This window comes from Xenopus tropicalis, chromosome 8, assembly GCF_000004195.4.
Source record: "Xenopus tropicalis strain Nigerian chromosome 8, UCB_Xtro_10.0, whole genome shotgun sequence".
Classification (NCBI taxonomy): domain Eukaryota; kingdom Metazoa; phylum Chordata; class Amphibia; order Anura; family Pipidae; genus Xenopus; species Xenopus tropicalis.
This window is the reverse complement of record NC_030684.2, coordinates 115,325,639-115,340,193: the sequence shown is the minus strand read 5'-3', so window position 1 is coordinate 115,340,193 and position 14,555 is coordinate 115,325,639. Positions and strand designations below refer to the sequence as shown.

At 42.8% G+C, this 14,555-nt stretch overlaps 1 protein-coding gene across 1 annotated transcript; it reads right to left on the bottom strand.

The window, feature by feature from the left end:
• Positions 1-5,930: 5,930 nt before the first annotated feature.
• vps18 (VPS18, CORVET/HOPS core subunit) lies at positions 5,931-13,942 on the bottom strand. Its single transcript, NM_001127982.1, is given in 5 exon segments — positions 5,931-7,258; positions 8,704-10,559; positions 11,513-11,604; positions 12,384-12,525; positions 13,852-13,942. Coding segments are annotated over 5 exon segments (2,907 nt in total). The 5' UTR covers positions 13,940-13,942; the 3' UTR covers positions 5,931-6,529.
• Positions 13,943-14,555: the final 613 nt, after the last annotated feature.

Sequence of the window (14,555 nt, the reverse complement as noted above, 5' to 3'; positions counted from 1 at the left end):
TTTTCAGGCAGATGTTAGTCGGGTTAGCCTGTTGGAGGGCCACATTTGCGGGCAGATAAGATGCCAAATTGGTCTGAAGGGTCAAATCAGCAGGTTAGACAACCTTAACCCTAGTGTGTAAATGAGAGAGGGACCATAAATTGTAAGCTCCGCAGAGGCAGGGACTGGTTTTACTAAAGACCGATCTCTGTAAAGCGCCGTGTCACATGTTGGTTTTGGAGGTGACAGGAAGGAAACGTTGTGACTCGCAGGAAATAGGTTTTTACAAGCACAAAAAAATGGGCCGCATGAAAAAATGCAACTCACCCAACTTTACCTTTTTCATTGCTTTTTTGGTACAAATAAAAAGTGAATTGGTTAGAGTGCAGTTTCCTCTCAGCGCAAGCATGTTTGGGGTCACTAGCAAAGTTTACATGAGAGGTAATTAGCAGAGGAAGCGCATGCTTGGCTGAACGGTTCTTTGGGCCAGCTCACATCCTCCCCTTCCCTTAGAAACATGTCTTATCAACCTCACCGTGATGAAGATTTTATTTCGGGAGATAGGTGCCTGCAACCTTATATATCTGCTGCCGCTTTCCAGTTTCCTGGCAACGCCACTATTGCACTTAACGTCCTTACAGCTATTAAATTTTCCAGTGTCACATGATCCGCCGACACATTGCCGAGCATTCGATGGGTTAACCACTTAGCTTCTTGGCATGCCACCAACATACACAGCTATACGTTCCAGTGTCCTCTTCCCTTTTCTATCCTGGTTTCCTCAGTTTGAAATACTCAGTACATGACATGGTGCTCACGTGCATCCATTTAACCCCTAACATACAAATAGCTAGTAAGTCTGAGAACAGTGCTGGCAATGTCTCTTCTCATGTGTCTTCCCTTTGTTCCACTTCTCCCGACAGTTCAGCCATATGCAGGTCGGCTGCCCCTTCCTATACCATCCCCAGGTATAACAAAAGGGGGCTATCTGCCATGCCGGCAGCATTTCATTTATCCACTGCTGGATGGGCCAATGACATTAGTCAACAATAACCTCTCCCTCCTGGGACCCTTGTCTCATATAAGAGATATTGGGTGAGGTGGGCACCCCCCATAATCAAGCCTCACCAAATGCCCCTGCATTCCCTGATTATTTCCCACCCCTGCCCCAGCATGCACTGCCACTATATTAGCAAAGCTGGCTGCAGTTGCCTAAAGTACCCCATGGGCCCAAACCATTGCTTCCACCATTTGAGTTCCAACTTACAAAACCTAGCTGCATGCCCAACAGCCTCAGTGCTGCCCTCTGGTGCTTTTAGTAGACAAATGGGCCCCCCAACCCCACCAAAACAGACTTTTGCCTGTCTTCTCCCTCTTGCCTTTTACTCTGTTCTTTCTAGTCCAGCCAAGGCTCCTTCCCCCATACTACTTAGGGTAGAGTCCTTTTCCAACTCCATTTTCTATGGGTCCCATCTGTTTGCCCCTCCTACCAGAAAGCCTTTATCAAATGACACATCAAATACATGAATGAAGTTGAAAGGTTGTGTGTTGTAGATTATGCTTGGCCTTTATATCACAGCTGAAGTAATAATATTGGTGGTGCTCTGTGTTTCTCTACTGCATGCTCATGAGCAGCCCAAGAAAGCAGCAATACATCAGTTTGTTTCTGTATCAACATATTTACACGCTACACAAGCTCAGTCATGTATAGTCAGTTATACAATTGCGCCACCTAGTGGCTACATATGCATTCAATTTGAAATGCCTTTAAAAACAAAACAGAAAAAAAAAAATGGGAGGACCAGTGCCGTATTAATAGCATGTATTGCCCTGGGCTGTCATAAAAGTCATACTTTAAATAATATAGCTTGTACCTTACAAGATAATTAAATAGTGTGAGTGTAGAGAGCATGTAAAATCAATCCAGAGCAGTGCCAGGGACTTAGTGCAGGGATCTAAAAGCACTGGTTTTCTTGGGGAGCAATTACGAGCACTATATTTGAGGGGGAAGCATTTCTTTGTTGGACAGTTCATATTGCTGCTTTGTGCCTTATATATAACAGCATCAGAGTGGCTTTATTTACCTGTGCACTCCCTAGGGACACACTATCCCTGTGTTTCTTAATCTTTTTCTCGGTGCACCCAAATGAAGCCAGAGAATCCACTTTGCTTATAGGGGAACATTTCATTATATTCGAGGGAATATCGCTGACCCACCCTAACAGCACTAAGACCCATTTTTGGTACAGGGACCCATCATTAAAAGATGATTGCTATTGTTTGCTGAGTGAAAGAGGAATTCTAGATGCCCAGACTGCCCTCAAACAGTCGTTATTGCCAAACATTGCCAACACCAGTGCAACAGGCAGTTAGAGAGTTCTCTGTTGCAATTTCAGAGAAGCTTCCTGTGCTAAAATGTTCTAATGAATAGAATCTACAAGGAAAAGAATATTCTGCCTCTCTTTGACACATTAGTAGCGCCTAGGATTGCCTCTTTGCCCCTTTAATAGCAGCCACATATTGAATCCACATCCTGCATTGCTAATCATTTAGATGCATGCTGCAGACTGAACTGATTTATGTGCAGCCATGCAGCATGCATCTAAATAAAAAGCTAACTAGCCAGAACATATCCCACAGCACTGTACAAGAAGAGTGGATACAGCAAATATACAAATATTGACCAATACATGAGGGAAATATTAAGCATGCAGTACAGCTCTCCCTATCATAGAAGAACCCATAGAAATATTAAATAAAGCCTCACATGGAGCAAAACACCTGCTAAAGCATTTACTCTAGAAAGATACAGCCACTTATTTGGCATGGGTGTGGGCCTTAATGATGGTCTGCTCAGTGTATATAAATATATACGGATATAAATCCCATGGAGCATGGATAAAACTCTTCTATTGATGGCCTGCGTTGGCCCTTATTATGGAAACATTGGCCCTAGGCCCAAACAATCGATCCACGGATCCTCTGGATCCAGCAGGAAAACCGAAATAAACATTTTACACTTGCTGTGTTGGGGCATTTCTGCTTGTGTTTCTGTGTGCAGTTTTGTGACTATTGATTTTCAGTAGAAAGCTGACCAGTCGGTAGTCACACAGAAGGATGGCTTTGCACAGCTTATACCTTAGCGCCACCTAGTGTTTCCAAGGGAACACTGATACTTGTGAGAGTCGAGTTGGCACCACAACAAAACATCACAGAGTGCAATCATGTTTGTGTTACACACTAGAGTGAAAGCACTGCTGCCAGGGGCCACAGGCCTGAAAATTTACAACCCTCCAACCCCATTATAGATGGAGACACTGCCCTGTGCTGCAGCCTAATCAGCAGGCTAAGCGTGAGAGGCCACAAGTCACTACAGCCCTTAGTACCCACCACTGAACACCGTGTTAGACCTGCCACAGAGCGTAACTAGAGGCTAAATGGCACTCCTTGTCATCCCCCTAATATCCATATCCCTAATCCCTGCCAGTGTCTTAAAGGCAATTTAAACCCGAAAAAATTTAGTGTAAACTTACTTACAGTGACCCTCTGAGTGCTTTATATTAAGAGGTTTTTGAGAAAGGATGAACTACAGTAATACATAGGGTGTCCAAACTGTGGCCTTGGTGTTAGTAAATAGAAAGTGAAGACTGAAATACTGTTCCAAGCATTTCCCCCTTCATTTCCCAATGGAGTACAATTTTCGAATAGCCCAACGTTCCCCGAAATGGCTGTTCATATCAAAACGTATGAAGGGCATTTCATAAGGCCACCTGCCCAACTATAGAGAAGATACCTGCCCAGCCCCTGCATTGCGCATTTGACCATAGAGTGACATTTGCCACACTTGTTCCAGCCAATTCCACTAAGCAAAGCAAGGGCCTCTAATTAAGTTGGAGTTTGTGTGCAAATGACAAAAACTCAGGGAATATCCACAAGCTGTGAAATGTTTGCTAGGCCAACCATGGCCCAAAGCCCGCTGCATTATGCTGCCTGGGAAAATGATTTATTTAACTCAGTGGGACCCCAATTCCCTGTCCTTCTGTGCAGTTCCAAATGCCAGGGCTTTGCAGGCACCCATTGCCTGGATCATTCTCATTCCAAATGCAGCCCTTGCTCAGGATCTGTATTCCTGGCCGGAAAATCAGAATTACCGCAGGAGGCTTTGCTTTAATCTGCTTGTGGCACTCAATGCATTGTTTCCATGCTTCCCTTTCTAAGTAGCAAAGCTTTAATGCTTTACCTACCATAGAGAACGCCCCATACACCACCTAACAGGCAGAATTATAAGGGTTAAAGAGAGTCCTGAGTGCTTGCCTCTATATTGGCCTAATGGATATAATACAAGAGGAATGGTTAATGATGATATACCAGTTGTTGGGCTTCACTTGTCTTGACTCAGCCATTGTCTTCTTCCTGTTTCAAATGAGCCTTCCACCAACCCAAATCCCAGGATAATGTCACAGTATAAGAGATTTCAAGCATCTGACAGTTATAACTTTTCAGTGGACAGACATGTGGAAGTGTAGACAAGAGGACACAAGTGCACAACTGCAAATGTTACCTAAAAATGTGATTCCCACGGTGTGATGCCAACTGATGACAATTCCTCCCATTATGTGGTTCTGGGGTCTGTGGCAACTACCAAATCCTGCAAGAGACCATAGGCTATGCGCTGTCATAAGCAGCTAAGGTTAATGTAGCAAAATATCTTTTTTTTTTTTTTTTTTTTTTAGATAAAACCATGTCTGGGGATTTATCACATGATCTTAGCCTACAGTGGTCACATCTTTTCTGTGCCTTTTGCTACAAGTGACACAAATGTTATTTCAAGGGACAAACTGGTACAAGCATGTTGGCAGATGGACATTTTCCAGCTTGGCAGGTAATAAAATGCTGGGAATTGGCCTCCCTTCATTCCTATGGGAATTGCGCCAGTGGTTCAGGAGATTATCACCAGCTTTAGCCCATTTGCCCTTACCCCAATGCAGATTCAGTGCAGCAAAGAGCAAGTGATGGTAAGAATGTTTTTTTTTTTTCTTTTTAACAGTTACTCAAAATATATTTTATAGAAGCAACGGAAGAACCAACCCGGTTTAGATTAGAAGTAATGAAAGGTTCATGAATGAGAGTATTAAACATCAGGCTGAAACTTCTTGTTGCACTCAAAAAAGTGTGATGTTTTTTCTGTTTTACCCAGTATCATTTTATCCACTGAAAACTGGTTCAAAATTTTGTGGGAGATATATGGGGACAGAGGCTTCTATTCCCCCCCCCCCTTAATTGTGGGAGCTCTGCTCCACTGTAGATGTAGAGGTGGGCTTTCCTTGCACTGCTATACACTGCACCTTTACCAAAATTAACATTATTTGTGCAACCAGTAAAATTTGGGTGAAACCGTTTAGTTCTCCCAGTAAATTAGTAAATGAGGCTCAAGGGTGATGGGTGCAGTACAGAAAATACAAAGAATATACACAGTTCACTAACCCACTGGGTAAGAAGATCTTTTTAAAGTGTTGCTTCTGCGCTGGAATTACAGTCCGGGATGAGGACATTTTATTGACTAAAACTTTTAGTACAGTAACTATACAGATGTAATAACTAGTACTGCCCATGCATGGACTGGATACATGTCAGAAACACAACCAAGAGAGCGAGAAAGCAAAGCCATGCCCATTCTGTAGTGGACTTTTGTCTCTCTGCAAGAAATTGGATGTCTAGGTCATTTCTGCCCCACGGGTTGCCCACATTCCGAATGATGCTAGATGCTTGAAACAAATACCTTTTGAAACTAACAGACTATAGAGCCGCATTCTATGGCACTTTTAAGACAACTTTAATTTATCACCATGAAGCTCACCTAAAACTTCCTTGATGAACATATATCCATACCAGATACTGAACATTTGACCCAGTTCCAAAAAACCCATAGCAACCAGCACACACATTGAATGTTACTCACCGAAGTAACTTTTATTACATTACGTCCACATCTTTTCCTTACACCTCAGTCTGGCCATCAGACCACACACACCATGCTAGTTCCTCAGGTTATGGAAAGAAAAGACAACAGTGGCATTTTAGTGTAGGGCAGAATATACAAGCAGTCAGTAACAAAGTGCACTTCATTTTGCCTTTAGACAAATACAATGGGCGTTTGGAGGCCATTTATTTCAGACAACCTCACCATTCAGAAATAAAAGACCTAGTGTATGAGAAAGAAAAGGGGACGATTCAGACCAATGGGTATACTGAAACTCTCTGGAAAACAGAGACTAAAAATTAAATTTAAGAGAAAGTACAAGGTATCGGTACTGAGATTCGGAGTACTACCTGCAGCTTATAAAGCCAACCGGTCCCCACTCTGAACAGGCATTGTTTCACAAAAAGAAAAAGCGCTAGTGATTCAGTGAAAGAAACCGTTCCATGACAAAGACTACACAAAAGCAGTGCAAATTACCCAAGTCTTCCTTCGTTAGCACTGTAAAATTATTAATGGTATGGAATTCCAAAAGTGCATTAGTAATATTCACATTCGGCCTAAAATGTAAAGCTAAAGCCAAGAAAGCATCTCCTCCTTGTATTTCTGTGGATCTATGAAGGGCTTGTCAATTGTGCGAATCATGAGTTCACCGCAATAGGCGCATTCGGCGGCCACAATGTCATCAATATCTGCCTTTATTTGCTCGCGGTTTTGCTGTATTTTGCCAAGATTTATAGCGTCCTCCTCCTTGGCCTGAGAGCGGCTCTTTGGAGGTTGCACGGCAGCTGCCAGCTTCTGTTGGAGGTCCTCCAGTTTTACCTGTTTGTAAGACGGCAGGTTAGGGACAACGACCTGCATGAGGCAGTCAAAGTGAAACATGTGGCCACATAGGAAAAGATAGAAGGGGCGGTTAAGGAGTGGGAAGTCACAGAAAGTGCACTTGTCCTGCGGATCCACTAATCCATACTTGTTTCTCATTTCTTGCATGTCCTCCCGGATCCGTTTGGCACTCAGGGTGGCATCTTCCATCTCCCTCTTCAGCTCCTCAATATGTTTGTTGTAGTCTTCAAGGGAGTTGCAAATGGCCTCCTTGAAGTGGTCAATGGTCACAAAATCAGGAAAGAACGGTAAGATATCCTCAATTTTCAGGAGGTGGCAGCTGGACAAGCAGACCATGGCTTTTTTCACATCCTTCTCCTCCTGAACCACATGGCGAGCAATCTTCAACCACAGCTTCTTCTGCAGCTCCTCATCATCCACTGGTAAATCTGCACAAGACTTGGCCAGGTCCACATCCACCTGAGTTTTTTTAAAGAAGAAGAAACAGGAAGTTTTTTTGTCTCTGGCAAAGTACACTAACAATACCCTCCAAACTGTCATACGGCACGGTTCAGGAAAGGGCTTTTCTAAATGTGACCTCTTCTCCTATATTCTTATCATTTCAATGCCCTATGTTTAAAGGGATTTTGTCATTATTTTATGGGATACTTTTTGTTTCTAAATTACACTGTTTACATTGAAAATAATTTACTTTACCATTTAAAATTTTATTTTTAAACCAACAAATGTATTTCTAGCTGTAATATTGGTGTGCATCTCAGTGCATTGTGCCTGAGTCTGAGCTTTCAGAAGGAGTGAGCGCTACACATTAGAACTGCTTTCAGGTAACCTATTGTTTGTCCTACTCCCATGTAACTGGAGGAGTCCCAAACTACCCTAGCAACAAAGCAGTGGTGCAAGGAGACATTGGAATATGAATAGGAAAGCCCTAAATAGTTAAGTTAATAAAAAGTTAAGTAATAAAATATAACAATAAAATTTTAGTTTTTTTGGCTTTTGGGGTCAGTGATTCCCATTTAAAAGCTTGATAGAGTTGTAAGAAGACAAATAATTTGAAAACTATAAAGAATAAAAAATGAAGATCAATTGAAAAGTTGCTAAGAATTGCTCATTCCATAACATAATAAGGAGTTATTTAAACATGAACCACCCATTTAATTGCTACTACCAAGTTGCACATGAAAAAAAGACACCAATTTCATAGGCTACATGATATTCATCTGAAACCCTGGTGTATAGTGGTAACCTGATGATACATATATCAGAATATGCAAAGCCCCCTCTCTGTGTTAGGAGACAACTGCAAATCAAAGTTTTGAGTATTTTGCTCAGAAGAGGTTTGACACATTGTTCTATTGGTCAGGGATGTCCTGCTCGTCCTATAAAAACTAGTCACTGAGGGACAGGCCCCAGGGATTTAAGCATTTGCGGTTATGAGTGTGCAGGCTGCTAAGAACGTATGTGTTATTATTGGTTCTAATCAAAAATCCATTAGCATTACAGGTTCAATTCAGATCTCTTTGCCTATTTTTGTCTCATGTGACAGTCACTGTGTCTTTTACTTTGCCAGCAGTCTGTCACACATTTACAGTACGGACTATGTACATAGAGGCACTAAAATATGGATTCAGTAATTGGACCCTAAGTAGCCTCCTTCGATGGCAGATTAGTCTCAAAACTGCAGTCTCAGGTAAACCCCAAATAAATGTATGTTAACTGCGGTAAACCTGGGGCTACATACTTGCTCTTTGTCTGTCATCCCCCATGCTAATCTGTCAATGATATATATGGAATATTTCATCCTACAACAAGTTTAACAGAAATTCTTATTTAAAAGTTTATTTTAGGCTGGGCACTATGATCAGTTGGGAACAGACAAATGCTGTTAAAGAAACGTAACTTACCATTAAAGCTAAATCCACTGCCTCCTCGTACAGCTCCATAACCTTGTACACATGGACACAGGCTCGGTTATGTCCGTGTTCTGCACACAGACGCAGTGCATATTTCAGATCATAGTGAATCCGATTAGCATTCGTTCCAGCTTTTTCCAGGTAAGAAAGCAGTGAATCGGGTCGGAACTGGGCATAAAGAGAAAGCAGGTAGTTGTGGATGGCTTGTTCAGTTTCTTTCATCATATAAACGCAATATTCCATGTATCTTATGGCCTCGTTGATCTGAGTGCCTGCGCTCTGACTGTAATTAACAAGAGCAGGAATGAGGTTCTTGGGGTCTAGCTTCTTGCCCATTGCAATCCAGGCATCTACCACCTTGGTGGGAATGTGCTGCATCAGCACAGGGGAGAATTTATAAAACAGTTTCTCATCTTTGTGCTTTGATAAGACATTGAGGGCTTCGTTGTAATCATCATGCTGACAATGATGGGCAACTACTCTTTCATAATCTTGCATTAATACTGCAAAATACACCATGTGCTCAGTATCTCCATGACTGGCCAAGAGATCATGTATTGAAGTCCGGTTGTTGAAGAGGCATTCTTTGTTTCGTGGGCTGCTTAGGAATGCCCTGAACTCATCCCGGGCCTTTAAATAAAAGCTTCTCTTTGAGGTGTCGCTTTCTAGAATGCCCAGGTGATTTAAATAGAGCTCTGTCAACCATGTTGTTAGCAAAGTGACTTGAATTTTCTCAGAGGATTTCAGGTTGGACAGTTTCTTCTGCAGATACTCCATGAGGGCTTCTTCTTGTTTGGCTTCAATGAATTTCAGAGCTACTTCTTCAAAGTATTTTTGGGTGAGGGCATAACACTTGGCACTTTCTATGTATTTCTTGCTCTGGAAGCAGTGCTCAGCCTCACTAGCCAGCACAGTATCCATGCATTCAGGCCGATCCCTACAGAATTCCTTGGCCAAGTCAAATTTGCCCATGCTCATATACATCTTCCAAACATCTCTCGGCTCTCGCTCCACATGGTATCGGAACACTGCTCTCTCTGTATGAATCCAGATCTGACCTATACTGGGATCTTTTAACATCTTTTTTAATGGCCCAAACTTTTCTGTAAAAACATCTTCAAAAACCACTTGCCCGTTAAGAATGCAAATTGCCTTTATTCTGTCAGGAAGCAGAAGCAGAAAATGGAACTGAGTGAGCACAATAGACATGGGCTTCTCAACACTGGATGGATACTCCCAGACCTGCACATCTGTCAGTATGGAGTCTGGGCGAGAGAAATCCAAGTTACCATAAAGGACTCCATTTCCCATCATCCAAGCAAAAGAACTTGGAATGGAACGAAGCTTCTGAGTATAAAATGCAATCTCGCTATAACCAAGACTTCCCGGAAACTCCTGGATACTAGGAAGGTCATCTACAGGCTGGTTAAAAAGGGGAGTGAAACCCTGTTGTTCAGTTCCCTCAGGTATTTTAGCAGCAAACTGGAATAGCCTTTTGGGAGTTGTTGCAATAACAGAAAACCTATTTTCATAACCGCGATTTATTTCCAGACAGCAAACGGGGACAGGACCTGTCTCTTCCTCCAGCGTGTGAATGTTTCGGAAGTACTGGTCAGGGTTGGTGCTAAAAAGGCCACCTTCACTGGCAGAAATTTCTGCCTCAAATATCAGACCCTGAGCAGTTCCAACAAGGATTGGCCCAGTGCTTGTTTCATTGCCCAAAAGCTTGTTCCATCCAATGCTTTCAACCAAGTGACCCCTCCAACGAGAAAGAGTTCTCACTTTCTGGGCATTTCGATTAAGATAGAGACATTCACTGGAACTCACAGAGATCAGGAGGTGAGAACCTAAAAAGATATAAATTTTTCACATATAAATAATTTATTTTTATCACATTGAATATACCAATTTACATTTTATCTACAACATACAACTAAGATCATGTATTTGACTCAATACAGACATAAGAACATACATAGTCAAGCAGATTTAAAGGAACAGTAACACCAAAATATGAAAGTGTTTTAAAGTAATTACTATATAATGTACTACTGCACTGGTACAACTGGTGTGTTTGCCTCAGAAATACTACTATAGTTTATATAAATTAGCTGCTGTTTAGCCACATGGGCAACCATTCAAGCTGGAAAAAAGGAGAAAAGACACAGGTTACATAGCCGATAATAGATAAGCTCTGTGGAGTATAATAGGGGTTTTATCTGTTATCTGCTAAGTAACCTGTGCCTTTTCCTATTTTTCCAGCTTTAATGGCTGCCCCCTTGGCTACACAGCAGCTAATTTATATAAACTGGTGAATCTGTAGCAAACATACTAGTTGTACCAGTGCAGGGCAACAGTACATTGTATTATAATTACTTTTATACACTTTCATTTTTTGGTGTTACTGTTTCTTTAAGCTGGCCCTACACATACAAATCAATTATATTGGCACTCTGTTGAAAAAGCAGACCTTCAGCAATCTGCCACATAAGTAGTTGGCTATTTATTTCTAATGCTTTGTAGATTGTAAGCTCTTTTGGGCAGGGCTCTCTTCACCTCTTGTATCGGTTATTGATTGCTTTATATGTTACTCTATATGTCCAATGTATGAAACCCACTTATTGTACAGCGCTGCGGAATATGTTAGCGCTTTATAAATAAATGTTAATAATAATAATAATGCTTTATATGCCATTTTTTTCTGCACATCTATCTAATCCCCCTTTCCAACAGTGAAATCAGTGAAAAGAAGACACAAAAGTAAAATGCTTGAGATAAAGCCCACTGCATATTTACCTACCTGTGGGATCCAAGAAAATCTTATGGACTCTGAAATCATCTTTACGCCCTAGGTCCACTTGATTGGGCTGGTCTGCTTTCATCAAATCTATTCTACAGGAACAATAAAAAGTAACCAGTTATTATTTTCTACTCTGAAATCATTCTATATACATTTAATGCACTGTAACACAACAAAAAAAAGTTACCAGTACTTAGCTCAGCACATCACTGTAATTTGTCTGAATTGCACAGCACATGTATCTGCTCTGCACAATTCTAGGGCTGCCAGTGGGGGATGTGAGAGAGGGGAGCCCAAGAGATGCAAAGATAAGATTTCTGTGTCAAATGGATTGGGGTGGAGTTTAAGCAGAGAATGGGTTGGAGTTTTGGTATAATATGGCAGAATGAAACAGGTGAGCAGGGAATTTTTTTCACTGGCGTCCCATTATATTACTTGGTGAAGTCCACCGTCCAGGGGGCTCCGAAGACTGGGTCCCCGCATCCCCCCTCAAAAGAATGTCCTGCTAACTTACTAGTTTGGCTTCTCACAATTACTCATGATGGCCCTGTACAGTTCTCAATATTCACAAATGCCCACTATTATCTATTCTGTAATTCTTTTGTTTCTGCAGTTACTTTTAGGCCCTCAACACACAAAAGGGTGAACTAAATATTCTTGTTAGTCTTGACTCCTGAAATTTTAGATTTAAAGACATGGGAACAAATTCCGAGCTTCTGATTTAGGGTAGAAGGAGAGGTTTATTTTTGATCATGCCCGACTCCTCAAAGAGAATTGTGGTCTAAATGCTGTAAGTTCCCTATTCTCTTTAAATGTCCAGTGTACCAGTGGCCTTGCATGTATGGGGAAGAACAACTAATCATAGCTTTACCTCAGAATGGAGTCTTTTCCCAAGCTCATACACAGCTGGTTACTACACACAAACAGGCTGTTGATATTCTCCGGAGGGGTGAAATCAATCCTTTGCTTGTTAAATATGGGCATTTCTTTCTCTAGACGAGCATTTACATAACCTGGAAATGAGAAAAAGTGGGAAAAGTATTTAATGATAGTCTATCAGGAAAGCTTTGTACGAAAAGATCAAAAATACAGTCTAAAACCGGATATGCATCCACAGCCCCCCCCAAAAAATATTATAATGCCTTACCAGATGAGGTAAGGCAAATAATTTAATTTTAATATAAATGATTTGCTTAAAATGGATTCTATGGGAGTTTTCTGAATATCAAAGATCTAGATAAAAGAGCCCATAGCTTTACCTAAAAACAATGTGTAATACTGTATAGACATTTTATTAAGAAATGTCAGTCGTCTGCAATAGCGAAGATTTATGACTGGAGACTAATCTCCCCGTGTGTCAATACCCTAAGGATGAAGACACACAGAGCTACTTCTAAGGGGGGGGGGCTGAAAGCTGCAGGGCATCGCCATCCGAACATACCATAGATATACAGGAACATAATATCTTGTTACGCACATCTTTATTTACGGTTTATACTTGGAGTCCCTTTGATTTAGCTTCATGCCCTGCCAAAACACCCTCACTGCCCAAATACCGGCCCAGCGCCCCTCTCACTGCCCGAATACCGGCCCAGCGCCCCTCTCACTGCCCGAATACCGGCCCAGCGCCCCTCTCACTGCCCGAATACCGGCCCAGCGCCCCTCTCACTGCCCGAATACCGGCCCAGCGCCCCTCTCACTGCCCTAATACCGGCCCAGCGCCCCTCTCACTGCCCGAATACCGGCCCAGCGCCCCTCTCACTGCCCGAATACCGGCCCAGCGCCCCTCTCACTGCCCGAATACCGGCCCAGCGCCCCTCTCACTGCCCGAATACCGGCCCAGCGCCCCTCTCACTGCCCGAATACCGGCCCAGCGCCCCTCTCACTGCCCTAATACCGGCCCAGCGCCCCTCTCACTGCCCTAATACCGGCCCAGCGCCCCTCTCACTGCCCTAATACCGGCCCAGCGCCCCTCTCACTGCCCTAATACCGGCCCAGCGCCCCTCTCACTGCCCTAATACCGGCCCAGAGCCCCTCTCACTGCCCTAATACCGGCCCAGCGCCCCTCTCACTGCCCTATTACCGGCCCAGCGCCCCTCTCACTGCCCTAATACCGGCCCAGCGCCCCTCTCACTGCCCTAATACCGGCCCAGCGCCCCTCTCACTGCCCTAATACCGGCCCAGCGCCCCTCTCACTGCCCTAATACCGGCCCAGCGCCCCTCTCACTAGCTCTGCCAGCGGGCTCAGGGAAATGTATGGGCAGGTCCCCCTTCACCCCCGCCTCCAGCCGTGCCCCCGCTTTCTCCCATAACCCATGCCTGTATATACTGTTCCTTACCAGACAGCGGGATATCCGGGCTCCGGCCCTGGTTGGAGAGGCTAGCCTGGGACAAGTCATTCTCATACTGCTCTAATATCGAGGCCATTGCAAGACTCTGGCATGGGAAGCCTACAACCTGTCAGCTGCCGCACTCCGCTTCCGGTATAGCGCAGATCACATGATCTCTCACAGCGCCCAGCTCGCTTCCGGTGCCGTAGGTCATGTGACGTTGCTGTGGCTTCTGGCCCTTAGGTGCCGGCTCCTACTGTGTTTATTATCTGCTACTCAGCCATAATTACATGTTGCAGTTATGACTTTATGCGAGTTTAGTTTCTTCGACGTGAAAAGAAATAGTGCCAGTTGTGTTTCAAAGAAAAGTACCAAATGAGGGGCAGTATAGCCTTCCCTTCATCATAAACGCAAAGGGCTGGACTTCTGCTGCATTAATTATAATTTCATCATACTTTTTTATATCTATGTTTTAAAACGTAGGTATGATAAAGTTTTGTATAGACTATAATTTTTACTAGCCAGGTGGTAATCCCAAATGAAAAGTGCATAGACCAGATTTATATTTCTATAACAATATATATAATATATACTAATATAATATATTAATATATATAATACTATAATATATATAATGATATAACATATATAAGTTGTTCTAAGGCTTATATCCAATAGGAAGCCTAGTTGCCCATGATCTCTGCTATGCTTTC